General features: G+C 38.0%; 1 protein-coding gene across 7 annotated transcripts; it reads left to right on the top strand.

Annotated features, from left to right (window-relative positions):
- Positions 1–783: 783 nt before the first annotated feature.
- LOC114759738 (putative pentatricopeptide repeat-containing protein At5g08490) lies at positions 784–16,237 on the top strand. 7 transcript variants are annotated; one of them, XM_028948972.1, is made up of 5 exons: positions 784–1,001; positions 1,113–1,137; positions 11,806–15,084; positions 15,694–15,869; positions 15,965–16,237. In XM_028948972.1, the coding sequence occupies exon 3, from the start codon at positions 12,297–12,299 to the stop codon at positions 14,916–14,918; it is 2,622 nt and encodes an 873-aa protein (XP_028804805.1). In that variant the 5' UTR covers positions 784–1,001; positions 1,113–1,137; positions 11,806–12,296; the 3' UTR covers positions 14,919–15,084; positions 15,694–15,869; positions 15,965–16,237. The 7 variants fall into 7 exon arrangements, with proteins under 7 accessions (XP_028804805.1, XP_028804804.1, XP_028804808.1 ...); XM_028948971.1 differs by having other exon boundaries at positions 1,088–1,137; XM_028948975.1 differs by having other exon boundaries at positions 784–1,137; positions 11,806–12,022; positions 12,129–15,084.
- The last annotated feature ends 1,093 nt before the right edge of the window (positions 16,238–17,330 follow it).

The raw sequence follows: 17,330 nt of genomic DNA, 5'->3' as shown, positions 1-17,330 counted from the left end.
ACGTTATCGAAACTCCGGTGACTAGTCAGCGGAGCTCCAGTGACTACTCTTTCTTATGTATTGACTACTCTTTTTTAGCTATTGACTACATTTATTTTTAAATTCTGATGACTACTCTTGCTAAGCTATTGACTACTCTAGTAATGCAATTTATTACTCTTGTGTAGTCAATAGCTATATAAAAATATTCATTGAAACTTTGAAAAGAAAAGTTGTCAATAGTTAAAATAGAGTAGTCAATAGCTATATGGAATAGTCACTGACAGTAAGGACAATGTTGTCATTTTACAAGATTTGAAAATTCCAAAATGGTACCTGGGGTCTGAATTGGGATTTTGGAATTTACCTATCCTAATTTGTCATTTAGTAATTTTGAGGGTATTTTATTGTCTTTTTTCCTTTTTTTAAGGTATAACTGTATGGTTTTTTTTTTTTAATTGACAACGTCTGTCTAAAATGAACCAGTCACCATAAACCTTTATCTATGGTGTATAGTTCAAGTTTGGCTGGCTGTCATAGGTTGTGGTGTCTGGTCCAAACTTAGGAAGTGTTTAGCAATTATAAAAAATATTTTTTTTTATAAAACGAGATAAATTTTTTTATAAATTTACTTTATAAATTTAAAAATATTTTTAAAATTATGACGTGATTTTCACCAAACACCTTTGTACCAAAGTGATGTAACAAATGGAAAAAAATTTCCCTTCATATTTTCATCAGGCGCCCCAGCTACTCCCTGCACATTTGTGGGTCTCCATTTTGCCGAAATCTTTTTTCAATGCGCCGTGGGTCTTTTTCCTAAGCTGGCGTGCTCTATTTACGCTTTGCTCACCTTGCCTTCCTCTTGTTCTGCCTTCGCCTTTATTTGTGGGTCACCGTTGGGTCTTGCCGGTAAGCTGTTTCAGTTTGCCGTGCGGGGGTCTCGCCTAAATATGCTCTTTTCCTTCCTCTTTGCCTCTGTCCATGATTTTGTGGGTCTCGCCTAGCTTGGGTTTCGCCAGGTGATTATCTTCATTAAAGCCGTGAGTGTTATCTTATACATTACTTCTTTTACTTTCACTCTATGCGTGTTTGTTCTACTGTTCAGCCATTCCTTTAATTTGCATTGACAGCAGCTGGATTCAAGCTCAAGTACTAGTAAGTTTTTTTTTTTTTTTGGCTTTTGCTACCCAGTTTGGATTCTTGTAAATTAAAATTGTTTGATCAGCTGAGGAACAATTGTATTGTTGCATAATCTGTTTTCCCCTTTAATTTTTTTCTAAGGTCAATTGCCAAAGTCTGTGAGCCTCTTGCATTGGTGTTATTTTCTTTGTTGAAATCTTGTGCTGATTTGGGAGTTCAAAATCTTTCACTCTTTTTGGTATTTTCCAATTAAAATTAATCCACCTACCCTATCCCCTGACCGTTGTGTTTTCCTCTTGCTACATTGGGAAGTATAACTTTAATCGCAACTGTTTTTTTTCTTTTCTTTTTCTTTTTTTTTTTCTGTCTATCATTATATTAAGGAAGGACGCTAGAAGATAGAAATCTTTTATGCTTTTTCAATTTGTTTTATACTGGTCCTAATGTTATCTAAAACTCTTTGTCTAAATTTATTAGTAATGACAACCTCGAGGTGATTTCTCTATTTTAATTCGCCATGCCAAAGAGTAAGCAAGATAATATGGATGAAATTTTCAAAGTTACATAGTTTGTTATGAAGTTAATATTTCTGTAATGCTTCCTCTTGTATGTAATATATATACAATCACAAAGTATGTCTTTCTGTATTGCTTCCTCTTGGCTTGTGTAATTCCTATCTTATGAATATCTATTCTCAAATAATTATGTCATAAGTCATCTTTCAAAGAAATGTGAGGATGAGTCGCTTAAAGTACCCTGTATACTGCATATGGATTCAGTAAATGAAAGTCATAGTGGTTTGCCAAACCTGGTACATTAGTATGTTGGAGCCTTTTCATTGTGCCTTTGAATTCTTTCCTTTCCCCCTGACCAGGAAAAGTTTGTGTCTACGTGTATGATCTTCACATGATGCATATAAGAAAGGTGTACATGAGGAGCAGTTTTGCTCTAAGAAATTAAAAATTACAGAACAATAAACAAACAAGAAAACTAACCTAATGTACATGTGGGTGCTGCCTTTTCTATGCATCAATTGATCGTTTAATTACATTTGACAAAAATCCAACAATTTTGCAAGTTTATGCAAATTTTATTCTCTTTCAAAATTAGAAATGCATAGAAACAACTCCAATATAATATGCTTATGCTACTAATCTTTTATGACTGAATCCCATGATAGTTGCCATAGCAAGATAACTCGTATGTTTGTGACCATTTTCAACCCACTTAAACTTCTCTAACTTTAAGTGGCATTCTTTTTCCTTTGTGTGGGCTTTTTCCTTTGCTGGATTTATTTCATTTTATATGCTTTTTGAGATTAAGTAGTGTAAACTTTTGATCAAGAAATTTCTGCATTAAATTTTAGCTCATGCTTGGACCTGTTCGTGCTAGATGTAATTGGCATGGTGAGGAGATTGGCTTTGATGTTTACTTCTCCATGGCAGGAGGGAAATAATGTTCCCAGGGGGAGGATTTGTTTTTGGGTATTTGTGATAGTCTAAGTCTATTGATATATGTAGGTATTGAAGAAATCTAGTAAAGTCTATATGCAAGTCTTTAGGCTATCAAACACATACAGATCCCTACTTTGTCCTGTGTGTAAAGCCCTTGTGATTGTATCTATTAGCAGCATTTTGGGAAGTTGTAACTCTTCACTTTCCGGTGGAATAATCAAAATTCTTCAAATTTGATATGTGACCAACAATATTTTTTTAATTATAAAATTAATTATGATGGCATGCTACATAAGTGATTTTGTGGGGATAATTTCTGTGAATTGTTTCAAATGAAGTGAATGAAACTTGTCTTTTTTTTTTTTTTGCTCTTTTTTTTTTTTTTTTTTTTTGCCTGTTTTGCTATGTGATTTTGCCACTTCTTACCAGAGGAAAGGAGTATGAGGGACAACCTTAGCTCATGAAGAGCACTTGCCTTCTTGTATGATAGGTCCTAGAAAATATATTCCAATAACAGAGCAAAACAATAGAGAAAATGCACAATGCAGTAGAGAAATACTGAGATTTTGATAGTGATAACAAAATAACTGAATCAGTGTTACAATGGACTCTCAATGATTTAGATCAAAATTCTATTCCCTAATGTAAACACGGCGATCGAAATGAAGAAACCAACCAAGCCTAAGCAAGGTTCAATGGGCCTCCCATGAGCACCAGTCCTCACAAGTGTATCACGCTCCAAAAAGAAACATCGTACCCCCCAAAAGAAAGTCCTTTCCCTAATATAAGCAGCAGTAGAAGTAACCAAAAGTAACCAGAAGAGTCCTATTGAAATGTCAAAGTTTAGCACCACCATACCCCTCATTCCTTAAACCTCAATATCCCTTGACTTTCTTTTTATAGGTCTGACCACAAACAGTATCTCTATCATCATCCTCCCTTAAAAGCTTCACCTTGTCCTCAAAGGGAAAGTCTGGAAACTGCTTGGAAATAATTTCAGCTTCTTCCCATGAATTCTCAAAGTCTGGTAGATCCTTCCACTTGACTAGCACCTCCAATTGGCCATTTGTGAGTTTGCGCGCCTTGCTAATGTCTTCGGGTTGAACCTGGAGCTCTCATGTAGTGGATAAAGCTGTAGGAATCATAGGGGATACTGCTGTTGAATTGACAGATTTTTTGAGTTGGGAATATATGAAAAACCGTGTGAACTCAAGCTGTAGAAGGTAGTTCCAGCTTGTATGCAACCAACCTGACCCTCTCAAGTACCTTGAAAGGTCCATAAAAGCATGGGCTGTGCTTCTCGTTAAGCCTTTTTGCAAGTGTCTTTAATCGATAAGGCTTAATCTTCACATAAACCAAGTCACCGACTTCCAGTTGAACATCCCTGTGATGTTTGTTAGTTTGCTCCCTCATTTGCACTTGAGCCTTCCTGAGATTTTCTTTTAGGATAGTGATAATGTGGTTCTTGTTTAGAATTTGCTCATTAACTGCCTCTATGAGTGATGGTTCATCATTTAGCTTGAAAAAGGTTGGTGGCTCCCTCCCATAAACTGCCTTGAACAGTGTCATCCCGGCTGGACTATGGTACTATGTATTGTACCAGTATTCCGCCCAAGGTAGCTATTGAAGCCATCGATTGGGCTGCTCATATAAAAAACAGCACAGGTAGGCCTCCAAACCCCTATTTAGCACCTCTGTTTGTTCGTCACTCTCAGGGTGGTAGCTCGAGCTAAGGCACAATTGAGTCCCAGCTTGTTTGAATAGCTCTTTCCAAAACTGACTCACAAAAACTCAGTCTCTATCGGATACGATAGTCCTTGGGAACCCATGCAACTTGACAATCTCACATATCAATTTTTCAGCAACATCCTTAGCCGTAAAAGAGTGAGAAAGGGCTAGAAAATGGGCATATTTTGTGAGTCTATCAACAACCACTAGAATGGTGTCATACCTCTTAGCCTTAGGGATCCCTGTGATAAATCTATACTAATATCTTCCATACTTGTTGAGGAATGGGAAGTGGCTGCAGCAACCTAGCTGGAGATAAGGCTTGATATTTATTTTTTTGGCACACATCACAGCGAGAAACATATTGTTGAATGTCTCTCTTCATGCCTTCCCAATATACCACATTGGACAGCCGCTTGTAAGTCCTCCCGAATGCCCACCTACAGGAGAGTCATGCAACTCCTTTAACAGCAGTGGAATTCTAGTTGGGTTCTTTGGCAGCACTAGGCGCTCTTTGTAATTTAGGCACCCATTTTTGATGCTATATCCAACAACATTTCCCGTCTTGGTAATTAGTTGCTGCATCACTTGTTTGAGCTTTGGGTCTTCCTGTACCTCCTTTTCCCATTCTTCAAGATCAGCATTTTGCCACAGGGACATCCCACACATTATTACCTCTTCTTTTCTTGAGAGGGCATTTGGCGCTCTTTTCTCTTTTCCAGGTTTGTACATGATCTCAAACTTGAACCCATTAGTTTAGAGACCCAATGTTGCTGATTTTCTTCAACAATTCGCTGCTGCAACAGAAATTTCAGGGCTTTTTGGTCTGTTCGAATGATAAACTTCTGTCCTCATAAGTAGTGATGCCATTTTTCAACTGCCAAGACAATTGCCTTAGTTCCTGCTCATATACAGAACAATTTTGAGCCCTTAAGGACAGTTTCTGACCGAAATAAGCAATTGGTCGGCCCCTTTGCATCAGCACAGCCCCTACATCCGTCCCCGATGCATCAGTTTTTAGTTCAAATGGAACTGAAAAGTTTGGTAATGCCAACACTAGTAAAGAAGTCATTACAACTTTGAGTTTTTCAAATGCCTCACTAGCAGCATCTGTCCATTTGTAAGCATCTTTCTTGAGTAAGTCAGTGAGTGGGCTTGCAATCTTCCCATAATTCTTCACAAACCTCCTGCAGTAACTGGTTAGGCCTAAAAATCCCCTCAATTGCTTGATATTTTGGGGTTTTGGCCATTGCACCATGCTCTCGATTTTGCTAGGGTCAACTTGCATACCCTCTCTGGATATAATATGGCCAAGTTACTCCACTTGTGGTTGAGCAAACGTACATTTTTTTAAATTGATCACTAGCTAGTTTTCTTTCAAAACATACAAAACAATCTCCAAATGCTTGAGGTGAGTGGTTAAATCACTGCTATGCACTAATATATCATCAAAAAATACTATCACAGATTTTCTCAAGTAGTCACGAAATACCTTATTCATTAATCCTTGGAAGGTAGATGGGGCATTGGTCAGTCCAAATGGCATGACTTTGAATTCGTAATGCCCTTCATGTGTCCGGAAAGCTGTCTTGAATTCATCTCCAGCTTTGATTCTGATCTGATGGTACCTAGATTTAAGATCTGATTTGGTGAATACCGTGGCCCCTTTTGATTCGTCTAGCAACTCATCGATAGCAGGGGTCGGAAATTTATTTAGCACAGTGATCTTGTTTAAGGCTCTATAATCCACACAGAACCTCCAGCTCCCATCTTTCTTCTTAACTAGCAATACCGAGCTGGAATAAGGGCTCTAACTCGGTTGTATAATTCCCACTTTTAGCATATCTTTCACGTTTCTATTTCATTTTTTTGAGCATAAGGGTACCGGTAAGGCCTTATGTTAGGGGGTTGCTCACCTGGTTTAATAATTATGGCGTGGTCTTTGAAACGGGAAGGGGATAGTCCGACTGCTGTCTGATAAACCGAAGCATGTTTATTCAATAATGATTGAATTTCTGGTGTTAGAGGTGGTGTGCCTCCCTCTTCTTCTTCCACGAGTCCATTATATTCAATCAGGAATGCTTCCCCCTGTTTCTGAACTGACTTGATAAGGTCTTTAAGCGAGACTTGAGCTCTGGTCAATGTAGGATCCCCTTTCAAGTAGACATGACTTCCCTTTATGCCAATCTTCATTGTCAGGTGGCTCCAATTCATTTTTACCTCTCCCAAAGATTTCAACCATTCAACCCCCAATACTGCATCTACTCCACTGAGAGGAAAGGGGTAAAAGGTTTGTTTTATGTTAATTCCTTGTACCCTCATCTTCACGTTAGAGCATCTCAAATTGCGCTTGAAATTATAGCCATCCCCTACTGTAATCGTGTAAGCTGAAACTTCTTCTGATGGTAGCTTGACTCTGGTCATGAATTCCTTTGATATAAAATTGTATGTTGCTCCACTATTTATCAACACTACTAATTCGTGCGTCCCCATCTCGCCTCGCACTTTCTTTGTATAATTGCTATTCAAACCCGCTAGAGAGTTCATGGATAACTCCATAGTAGCCGTTATTTCTTCCCTTTCCAAATCATCATCTTTCGATTCGAACTCCTACAGGGCTTCCTTGAAAGCTTCGTCCGTTTCAACAATCATCACTTGCAGTTGTTTATTTTTGCAAGTATGGGTCGGATATTATCTATCTCCACACTTGAAGCACAAACCTTGTTCATGCCTTCTCACTATCTCCGAGTCTGGTAAGCGTCGAAAAGAGCTTCCCCTTTTACATTGTTGCTTGATTTGGCCTCTCCTACTTTGTTTTCTGTCTTCTTCGTGTTTTCTACTAGAGCTGGGCTCATGGAGACTCCTTTCAAATTGTCCGACATGTGAGTCACCCTGGAGATTTGGGTTTGGGCCGAGACTTGGCTAAGCCCATTTGGAAACGTTGGCCCTAGCTTTAATTGTCTTCTCTTCCTCCAAGATCATGTTTCTCTCCTCAATACAAAGGGTGCATTCCACTATTTCTCTCAGTGAAGTCGCATGAGTCAGTCAGAGCTCCGCCCTGATCACCGCCTTGAGTCCATTGTGATAGGCGCCGATTAAGCAGGCTTTGGAGGCGTCCTTCAGGGGTGCTGAGTAGTGCTCAAACTCCTCGACATATTCCAGCACCGTTCGTTCTTGTTTAAGGGGAAAAAGCAACTCGTACTCCCCTCCTCTATGCGCTGAATGAAACTTGCGCAAGATCTCACTTTTGAACTCTAACCAGCTTTGGATAGGGTCTCTGAATTCAACCCATTGGTACCAGTTCAGCGCCTTTCCTTCTAGGCACACTATGGCTGCCTCTAGCTTCTCATCTTCTCTTATTGGATTAATGCGGAAGTACCTTTTGACTCTAAAGAACCAGCCGAGGGGGTTTTCACTAGCAAAAAGTGGTAACTCCAGCTTCCTATACCTTCCCGTGTCTTTCACTCTTCCTCCGTGGTTGTCCACTTCATCCTCCTCTTGCGTGCCTACTTGTTTGTGAGCATTTGGGGCGGTTATGGTTTTCTGCAAGTGTTCCAGAGTCGTATCAATCCTTAAGATCATCTCTTGGAGGATGCTCATGTTTCTCGTTAGTCCCCCTACCTTCTCATTCATCTCCTCTCTCAACTCCTGCACTTCCGTCTTAGACTTCTCTCCCATTCTCCTCAGTTACTAGCCTCAGGATCTAGCCGCTCTGATAGGTCCTGGAAAATATATTCCAATAACAAAGCAAAACAATAGAGAAACAGTACAATGCAGTAGAGAAATACTGAGATTTTGGTAATGATAACAAAATAACTGAATCAGTGTTACAATGGACTCAATGATGTAGATCAAAATCCTATTCGCTAATGTAAACGCGGTGATTGAAATGAAGAAACAAACCAAGCCTAAGCAAGGTCCAATTGGCCTCCAGTGAGCACCAGTCCTCACAAGTGTATCACACTCCAAAAAGAAACATCATAGCCCCCAAAAGAAAGTTCTTTCCCTAATATAAGTAGCAGTAAAAGTAACCAAAAGTAACTAGAAGAGTCCTATTGAAATGTCAAAGTCTAACGTCACCCTACCCCTCATTCCTTAAACCTCAATGTCTCTTAACTTTCCTTTTATAGGTCTGACCGCAAACAGTAGCTCTATTATTGTATTTATTTGGGATCATATTGCTTTCAAGTTGAGTGAAGATATGATAGGAGTTCTTGAATTGTAAGTTTTGTCTGTAACTTTATTCTGCAGATCTCAAATTTATTAGCAAGTTATAGACTCAGTTGAGCACAGGATCACTACTTGGCATTCTAAATGTTTATCTCAAGCTTCTAGACTTACACTGATAAAATCAGTCTTGGCCTTGGTCAACGTTCATATTCTCTCTTGTATCAAACTCCCTACATATGTGTGCGGGAGAATTGATGCTTGTTTTGCTTTTTTTTTTTGGGTACTTCTAATAAAAGGAAAATTCATTTGGTAAAAAGAGACGAACTTTTTTAGTCTATTTGGTAAAATAAAGGGTGGATTGGATCTCAGACTATCCAAGTTAGTAAATCAAGCACTCCTTGCAAAACAGAGTTGGAGAGTCATCAACTTTGAAGAACCATCCTTATTAGCTTCTCTTTGAAAGTGAAATATATTGACATTCATTCTCCTTCCATGATTAAACTCCCTTGCAATTCTTTTTGGATCTGGAAAGGCGTTATTGACCATGCTGATTTGATAGTTGGAAGATTAAAATGGAGAATAGGAAATGGTTTGCTTGTCCCCTTAAACCACCGTTTATGGTGGCCCATGCAACAAGATCTTGGACTTCACATGGATGATAAAATGGTGTCTAATCTTTTATTGTATGTGTCTTCTACTTGGAATCCCATGATTTGGAATTCTCATATGATTAACCTTGTAGCTAGGATATTGCCAAGCAAATTATGAGTTTACCTACTTCCTTTTTAAATCTATCTGACAAATTAATTTGGAATGGTAACCCCTGAGGTGAGTACCTTGTTAAAGATGGCGTGAAGATCATTTGGTCTATGCCTGATATTATGAGCACAATTTCTTCAGATTTCTGTTGTCTTCTGTGGAACCTAGAGGTACCATATAAATAGTTGTAATTCATTTGGAAACTATTAAAACAAGCATTGCTGGTCTTTGATATCTTGAAGATTCATCATCTCAACAGTCTCACTTTGTGCCAATTTGGTTGTGATGAAGAGGCATCCTTAGAACACTTGTTCTTTTCTTGCCCTTATACTAGAGTCCTTTCATATGGCTGCTTTTCAATTCGGCTTAAGCTTGACAGCTTTGAGGATTTCAAAATCTGGATTACTTCAACTTTCCTTGCTTTGCAAAAAGAAGGTCATTCACACTTAATTTGTGGGATTATTTGCTTATTGCATACCATCTGGCAGAAAAGAAATCGATTTTTACATGAGGGTAAGAAGGAATCTCCCTTGTTAGTGATTCAGGAGGCTCAACATTCAAGCTCATTCTCTGCTTTTGGTTTTGACTATGCTTGTGAGCAAACCTGTTTACACCAAAACCTGAAAATTGGATCTGCCTCAACAACTTATTCAGATGCATGATTGGGATATTCTTCTATATAAATATAAAAATGCTCACATCCACTATTGTTATCGTATCCTTTGTTATCAAGGCAAACCCTTGAAAGAATTTCTCTGGTGAAATCTCACTCTGGCAGGCAATCATTTCTTTCCAAATGTCTCAAGGCATCTTTATTTTGGATAAAAGAGTCTATCATGTTAACCTTTCAGGCCCAACCATTGTTGGGCATCTATAGTGTTAACAAGAGATTTCTGCAACTTCCTGCTTGCTCCATCAATCACCCAACTATTACTTGGCTGGAAATCCTAGCATTTCTTCACAATTATTCTTATTATAAGTTTAATGTCATTTCTAAACACTGTTTTCTTCATTTTAATTTTTTTTCACTGTTTTACTCTTAGTATGTACTTTGTAAACTTTGTTTGTTTTTTAAAATATCATTTTGTCTATGGTTCAAAAAAAAAAAATAATGAACAACGATGAGAATCGAATCAAATCACAACATATAACCAATTTTGGTGAGATCTCAAGAGTTAGATCTGCAACGATGGGTACTTAGAAGGGTACTTAGAACAGCATCTGGTATGAGGATTTGAAGGAGGAGGAAGACAGCATCCAGATCTCCTGTAAGCCTCGCCGCTGCCTCTGCCGTTACAGACTGGTTTGTCCCTTCAGAGAGCTCCCAAAGATATGTACTTCATCTGCTCTGCCTTCAATCTCCGGCTGATCTCTGATTCCATCGTCATGATCTCGTCCTCTTCATTACACTCTGCTATCTTCCCATTCCCATTCTTGCAGCTGAATGATGCAGCAGAAACAGCCGCAACTTTGTTTTTCAAACATAGACCCCTCATGAATTAGACGAACAAGATAATCATAAAGTGGAAGCAGAAGAAGGTAGAGATCGAAACCGTAATCCGATCCTTAGATTCCATTCCCTCTCTCTATCTCTGTATTGTGAAATTGCTTTTTCAGTGCTTCTCAGAATTGCAATGAAAGCACTATATAAACAGAATTTGATTGGATTAGTGAACTTAAAGGAAAATGCGTTAGTGCAGGAAGCACTAACTCTAGTAGCTGAGATGAGTGGTAGGTGAAGGGACCACTCTTACCTTTAGCCACATTTGGAAATTGGCATGTCTATGTGACCGCCACTGGCAATAGATATATAATTAATTAGTCTTGGGATTTTGATTTGGATTTTGCGAAGTAGGTTACCTTAGCTTTTGAACTTAGTGATCCTTGTATATTTAGCCCATTTGGACGGCACCGCTGTTGAATTGTTGCTGAAATGTTCTACTGATTTCCATAGGAATTCAACATCGACAAGTTGCAGTTAGTTGAAGCTGAGAAATTTAGAAGAAAAGCAATTAGATATTTAGAAGACCTAAGTTGAGCTATACTTTGTACTTTTTTGCTCCCAGTTCGTAAACTCTCATTGCTGTTTTGGTCATAGATATTTATATGTGGTAATTGTTATTGAATCTTGGAGTTGAAAAAATTCCCTCCCAACTCTCTATTTTACATTTTCAGACTATTAGAGTTATTCTAAAGGCTTTTGATCTAATGAGTGTATGTGATTCTGAAGCTTGACTTGATGTCAAAGTATAAAAGATCTTCTTTTCTTGTTATCTTTTGTTTGATCTTGTTCATTGGAACCATAAATAATGCTTGCTTCATTTTGAATGGGCTTGATTTTGAGTTTAAATTGCTTCAAAATCGTGGGAATGTTGAGACAATACTTGAATTTAGGTGTTTTGACGAAATTTGGCATATAAAATCATATCTTTTACTAAGTGATTATGATTATATGTTCAGTTCTAGACGTCTAATATGTTTCTTCAGGTGAAATATTCTGTGTTTTTGTCTTCAAACTTGCTAAAAAGGTTTAAGATAAATTGAGTTTCATAGCATTATTTATTGGTTGCAGTGAGTACTCCATGCATCTCAATGCTTCTAGAATAAATGTTCTTCAAGCTTAAGATGATTTGGTTAGTTCAATGAAAGAAGCTGCATCTAAGGAACTTTTAATTGTGAGCCGTGATCACCATGTGTACGGAAACCTCCCGAAAGATCTAATTGTTCAGGTTCCCACCGTCGTGGTTTGATGGATGCCATGTAGGAAAAATGCCACCTTGGCTACAATGGTGTGTGCAACGGAAGTTTTTTTTGGGGCTCGTGCTCTCTTATTCCTTTTAAATCATCCCTTAGGCAATTGGTTTAAACTGAATGCAGGTTCTTCTCATTTTGAAGGTTGTCTGTATGTTATTGGTTACTTGTTGGTTTGATTGAAGAACAAGAAAAGCTTATGTTGAAGTTCTTTATGATATGCAAAAGTTTGTAGCTTTCAGCGTATTGGCGGCAGCTCCTACAAGTGGTCTTTTATTGTTGCCTAAAGTTTTGTTGTAGCTTCCCCTTGGCATGCCTCAACAGGATTTCATGACATGGAATTCTGTAATCAGGGGCTTATGTATGGATGCTAGACATAAAGAAGCCCTGACACTTTTCTTTGACTGCTTGAGGAGTTTCGAAGATTATAAACCAGATCACCTAGCATTTGCTACCATTCTCAAGTCTTGCACTACCCTTTTGGCTGGCACCTTGGGCAGAACTCTACATAGTTTTGTTGTGAAGCAGGGCTATGGTTCGTGCCAGGTCACTTCCAAAGCACTACTTAACATGTATGCCAAATGTGGCGCATTTGATGACTGCCAAAAACTTTTTGATCAGTTGAGTCCTAATGATCCTGTTATTTGGAATATTGTTTTATCTGGTTTTTCTCGGTTCAAGAAGCATGACTATGATGTGATTCGAACATTTTGGAATATGCATGCAAGTGGAGAGGCTAAGCCTAATTCTGTTACTGTTGCTACTATTCTTCCCATTTGTGCTCAGTCAAGGGATCTGGATGCTGGGAAGAGTGCCCATGCTTATTTAATCAAATCAGGATATGAAACAGACACCCTTGTTGGAAATGCTCTAGTATCATTTTATGCGAAGTGTGGACTGGTGTCTAATGATGCATTTGCTGCGTTCAGTAACATTATTCACAAAGATGCTGTTTCATGGAATGCAATGATTGCAGGTCTTGCCGAGAACAAGTTCTTCGAGGATGCATTGGCATTTTTCAGTTCAATGGTGAGAGGACCCTTAGAACCAAATTATGCAACTATTGCAAGTATTTTACCTATTTGTGCTTCATTTGATAGAAACGTTGCCTACCATTTTGGAAGACAAATCCACTCTTATGTGATACAACAGATTGAATTGTCAAGTAATACTTCTGTCTCTAATTCTTTAATTAGCTTTTATGTAAAAGTTGGGCAAGTGGCAAAGGCAGAATACCTTTTCTGGAAAATGGATGCAAGGGATTTGGTTTCTTGGAATGCTATTATTGCGGGATATGCCTCTAACGGTGAATGGTTGAAAGCATTGCATATGTTTGGTAATTTGACATTTGCTGAGATGTTATTGCCAGATTCTGTAACTATTGTTAGCATCCTTCCTGTATGTGCTCAGTTAAGAAACTTAGAGGTGGGAAAACAGATTCATGCTTATGTTTTTAGAAACTCTTTTCTATTTGATGATACAGCAGTTGGAAATGCCTGTGTAAATTTCTATGCAAAATGCGGTGATATAGACGCGGCATATCATACATTTTTTATGATATCAAGGAAAGACGTTATTTCATGGAATTCTATTCTTGACGCCTTTGGAGAGCAGGGTTGTGGTTCTAAATTTTTAAGCTTATTACATTGGATGCTTAGGGAAGAAATTAGGCCTGATTTTGTTACAATATTGACTATAATCAATTTTTGTGCTTCTCTTTTGCAAGTAGAAAAGGTTAAAGAAATTCATGGCTGTTCAATTAAGATTGGCCTTTTGGGTTGTGATATTGCAACCACAGTTGGGAATGCTATTCTTGATGCATATTCCAAATGTGGTAACATGTTGTATGCACACAAAATGTTTCTAAATCTATCAGAGAGGAGAAATTTAGTCACTTGCAATTCACTGATTTCGGGCTATGTAGATTTAGGATCACCTCATGATGCAAATATGGTATTTAAACGGATGTCTGAGACAGACATTACCACCTGGAACCTCATGGTTCGAGTGTATGCTGAGAATGATCTTCCTGAGCAAGCGCTCTGTTTGTTCTCCGAGTTACAGGCTCAAGGGATGAGGCCTGATGCAGTGACTATTATGAGCCTCCTTCCTGCATGCACACAAATGGCGTCAGTACATTTGTTGAACCAGTGTCATGGTTATATCATCAGATCTTGTTTTGATGATGTTCGCTTGAATGCTGCCCTCTTAGACACTTATGCCAAATGTGGCATCATAGGCCGTGCAAATAAGCTATTTCATTCAAGCAGTGATAAGGATCTGGTTATGTTTACTGCAATGATTAGTGGGTATGCTATGCATGGTATGAGTGATGAAGCACTTGGGCTTTTTTATCATATGATCAATCTGGGAATCAAGCCAGACCATGTCACCTTCACTTCTGTGTTGTCTGCTTGTAGTCATGTTGGCCTTGTAGATGAAGGACTGAAGATATTTTATTCAATAGAGAAAATCCATGGGATCAAACCAACTTTGGAGCAATATGCTTGTGTGGTGGACCTACTAGCTCGAGGTGGCCGTGTTCATGATGCATATGCTCTTGTTGCCAAGATGCCAAACAAAGCTAATGCAAATGTGTGGGGGACACTGTTAAGTGCCTGCAAAATACATCATGAGGTGGAATTGGGAGAAGTTGTGGCTGATCAGCTCTTTGAAACTGATTCTAATGATATTGGAAACTATGTTGTCATGTCAAACTTGTATGCAGCAGATGCTAGATGGGATGGGGTCATGGAGGTCAGAAGGATGATGAGGGACAAAGATATGAAAAAGCCAGTAGGATGCAGTTGGATTGAAGTTGATGGAAGAAATAATGTATTTGCAGCTGGGGATTGTTCCCACCCACAGAGAAGTATTATTTACATTATGCTGCATACATTAGATCATCAAATTAAAGAACCAGTTGAATTTTAGCTCAATGCGGTTGGGGATTGTCGTCTCCACACCGACACTTTTTGCAACTTCTACTTTCGCTAGGAAATCTGTTGGACTTGTTGGAGAGGCGTTATGGACCTGAATCAGATGTATGCTGGGGTTATTTTACACGTCTTATAAAATGAGGTTCCATCTTTTTGGGCTGGTAACTATCTGCTGTTTATATGTTAATCTAAGATCCCCTCCTCGTTTAACACCTATGATCTATAAATTACAAAATAACTGTATAATATGGTAGTGATGAAGAGAGATGGCAAAAAAAGGGGTAATGAAGAGAAACTTGAAAATGATGAACATATAGAAAATAGATACCACGGTGGAGTTCAAAACAATTAAATCAATTTAGCCAAAAATTTGCATTACATTAAGTACCCATGACATGGGCATAGTGAATGTCAGTTGGGAACATTAACTTACTCTCTTGATCTTTTATTCTTCAATGCTAATATTGTTCTAAAAATTCGGCCACCTGCAGAAAATGAAATGGGGATCTTCCAACTGATTTTGCGAAGAAAATGTTATTTTCAATCAGAACCATGGCCTAACTTTTCAAAAGTGCCAAGGATCTAGTTAGAAATTTTTTGATCAAAATCCAAAAATGATGCATACAGGCCATTGAGTAATCAGTGTCTTCAATTTTTATATTCAACTGGGTTTGATAATTGGGCTTTGAAGCGTTAGAGCTTAAGCAGTTCTTAGAATGCAATGACTACCGATATTCAACATGTGGTACTAAAGTGGATTCTAATGTCAGGTCATCCATGGATTGTTGATGACAACATTGTACCTGATAAGCTTCTGGGCTCTACTGTATTCTCGTGCTTGAAACTCTATGCTTCTGAGTGAGCTGTGATGGAGTCTCTCAATAACCTTTTGCTCTCTGCAGGTGTAAAGCTCATCCAAGGAGACCTGCCTTGTATTAGCTGCATTGTGAGTTTAGAGATAGCAAATGTGTAATGTGTAAATTTAAATTGTTATGCACATAGCAATGATTTTGAGGCTATCCTTTTATGTCTTGACTGCAGTTGCACGAAGTTAAGGGCCAAGCACTCATTGAGTTTCTTACAACTGACGATGCCTCAGCATCTCTTTATTTTCATGGCGGTACACTTTTTGGCTCCACTGTCAAAATTAGGCACCCCGAAGATTGTTCAAATTACTGTAAGAACAAAATTTTTACCCATCCCTGAATTACTTATTGCTTTCAAACATGATTTTGTTGACATGAAACCATTGGATGCCATTAACTGTTTACCAGTAGAGCTGTAATCATCTCGAGCTGAGCAAATTTTTAATGTGATCAAGTTCGCTCATTTAAAACTAATCAAGCTTAGGCAAAACATCATCATTGTTAAATGAACTGGGCCTGTTTAGTTCTTATATAGTACTATGAATAGAATAATACCTGTCTGCATGTATGTTAACTAAACTAACCAAAACAATTGTGAACTTCTATATTTCCTATGTGGGTAAAGGAAAGATGGAACATAATATGATAATCTTTCAGTGATGTATAAATTATTGTATTGATCTATAGTTTTTCATAAAATCATGCATGCATACATGCATTATGCAATATTATTTTATTACTTGATATTATATTTCAGTTGCTTGTGAAGCTAACAAGGTCAGGATTAAATTTTGAAGTTCAATTTGATACAGTTTAATCTTACTATTCAAGCTTTGTACTTCAAGTAAATGAGCTTAGCCAAACTTGGCCTTTAAATGAGGTGAACTCAGTAGTTTGCATAAAATTCAGTTTCCAAACTTGAGCTTTTGATGAGATGAGCTGAGTAGTTATCACTCTGTGATGGTCAGTTACATCCAAGTTATGAGATGTGATGGTGAAGCCCACGTTTTTGGTCTACTTTGGAATGCTTTAGAAAGGTTTTCGCTTCCCTATCTTAAAAGTAGTCAAAATCTTAGGGCAACTCAATTGCATATCCTTCTGGATTAAATGTTCTGATGAGAACTCGGAATTTTTTTTTATTGTTTCAATACTGTTTGCTTATCTCTTTGGGTACTCTCTTTGTTTTGTTTATTTACATTTATCCATGATGATAATGTGCTGAATTAAGAGGGAAAATGTTTTATTTTTCTCTGACTGATAAGGCACACGAGTAAGATCCAATTAAGAGGCCTAATAAGTGTTAATAAACTGTATGATAAAATTAGATATTCTCACACTCTTCCTCAAGTTGAATTATAGATGTTGATCATATCCTACTTGCTTATACACTCATCAACATTCTCTCCTGGAAGTCCTTGGGTGAAGACATAGGCAATTTGCTTCCTTGATGGAACATATATCAGGCACATGAATCCACTTTCAATATTTTCCTTGATAAAATGTCTGTGTCTATTCCAACATGTTTTGTTCTAGCAGTATTG

The sequence above is a fragment of the Neltuma alba genome, unplaced genomic scaffold (genome assembly GCF_004799145.2).
Source record: "Neltuma alba isolate B1F8T4 unplaced genomic scaffold, ASM479914v2 tig00010887_pilon, whole genome shotgun sequence".
In the NCBI taxonomy this organism is placed as follows: Eukaryota; Viridiplantae; Streptophyta; class Magnoliopsida; order Fabales; family Fabaceae; genus Neltuma; species Neltuma alba.
The sequence above is the reverse complement of the archived record's forward strand: the minus strand, read 5'-3'. Positions and strand labels throughout refer to the sequence as shown.

Excerpts from the sequence above, each read along its gene's own strand:
- LOC114759738 (XM_028948973.1), top strand. The coding sequence starts at position 12,297 with ATGCCTCAACAGGATTTCATGACATGGAATTCTGTAATCAGGGGCTTA.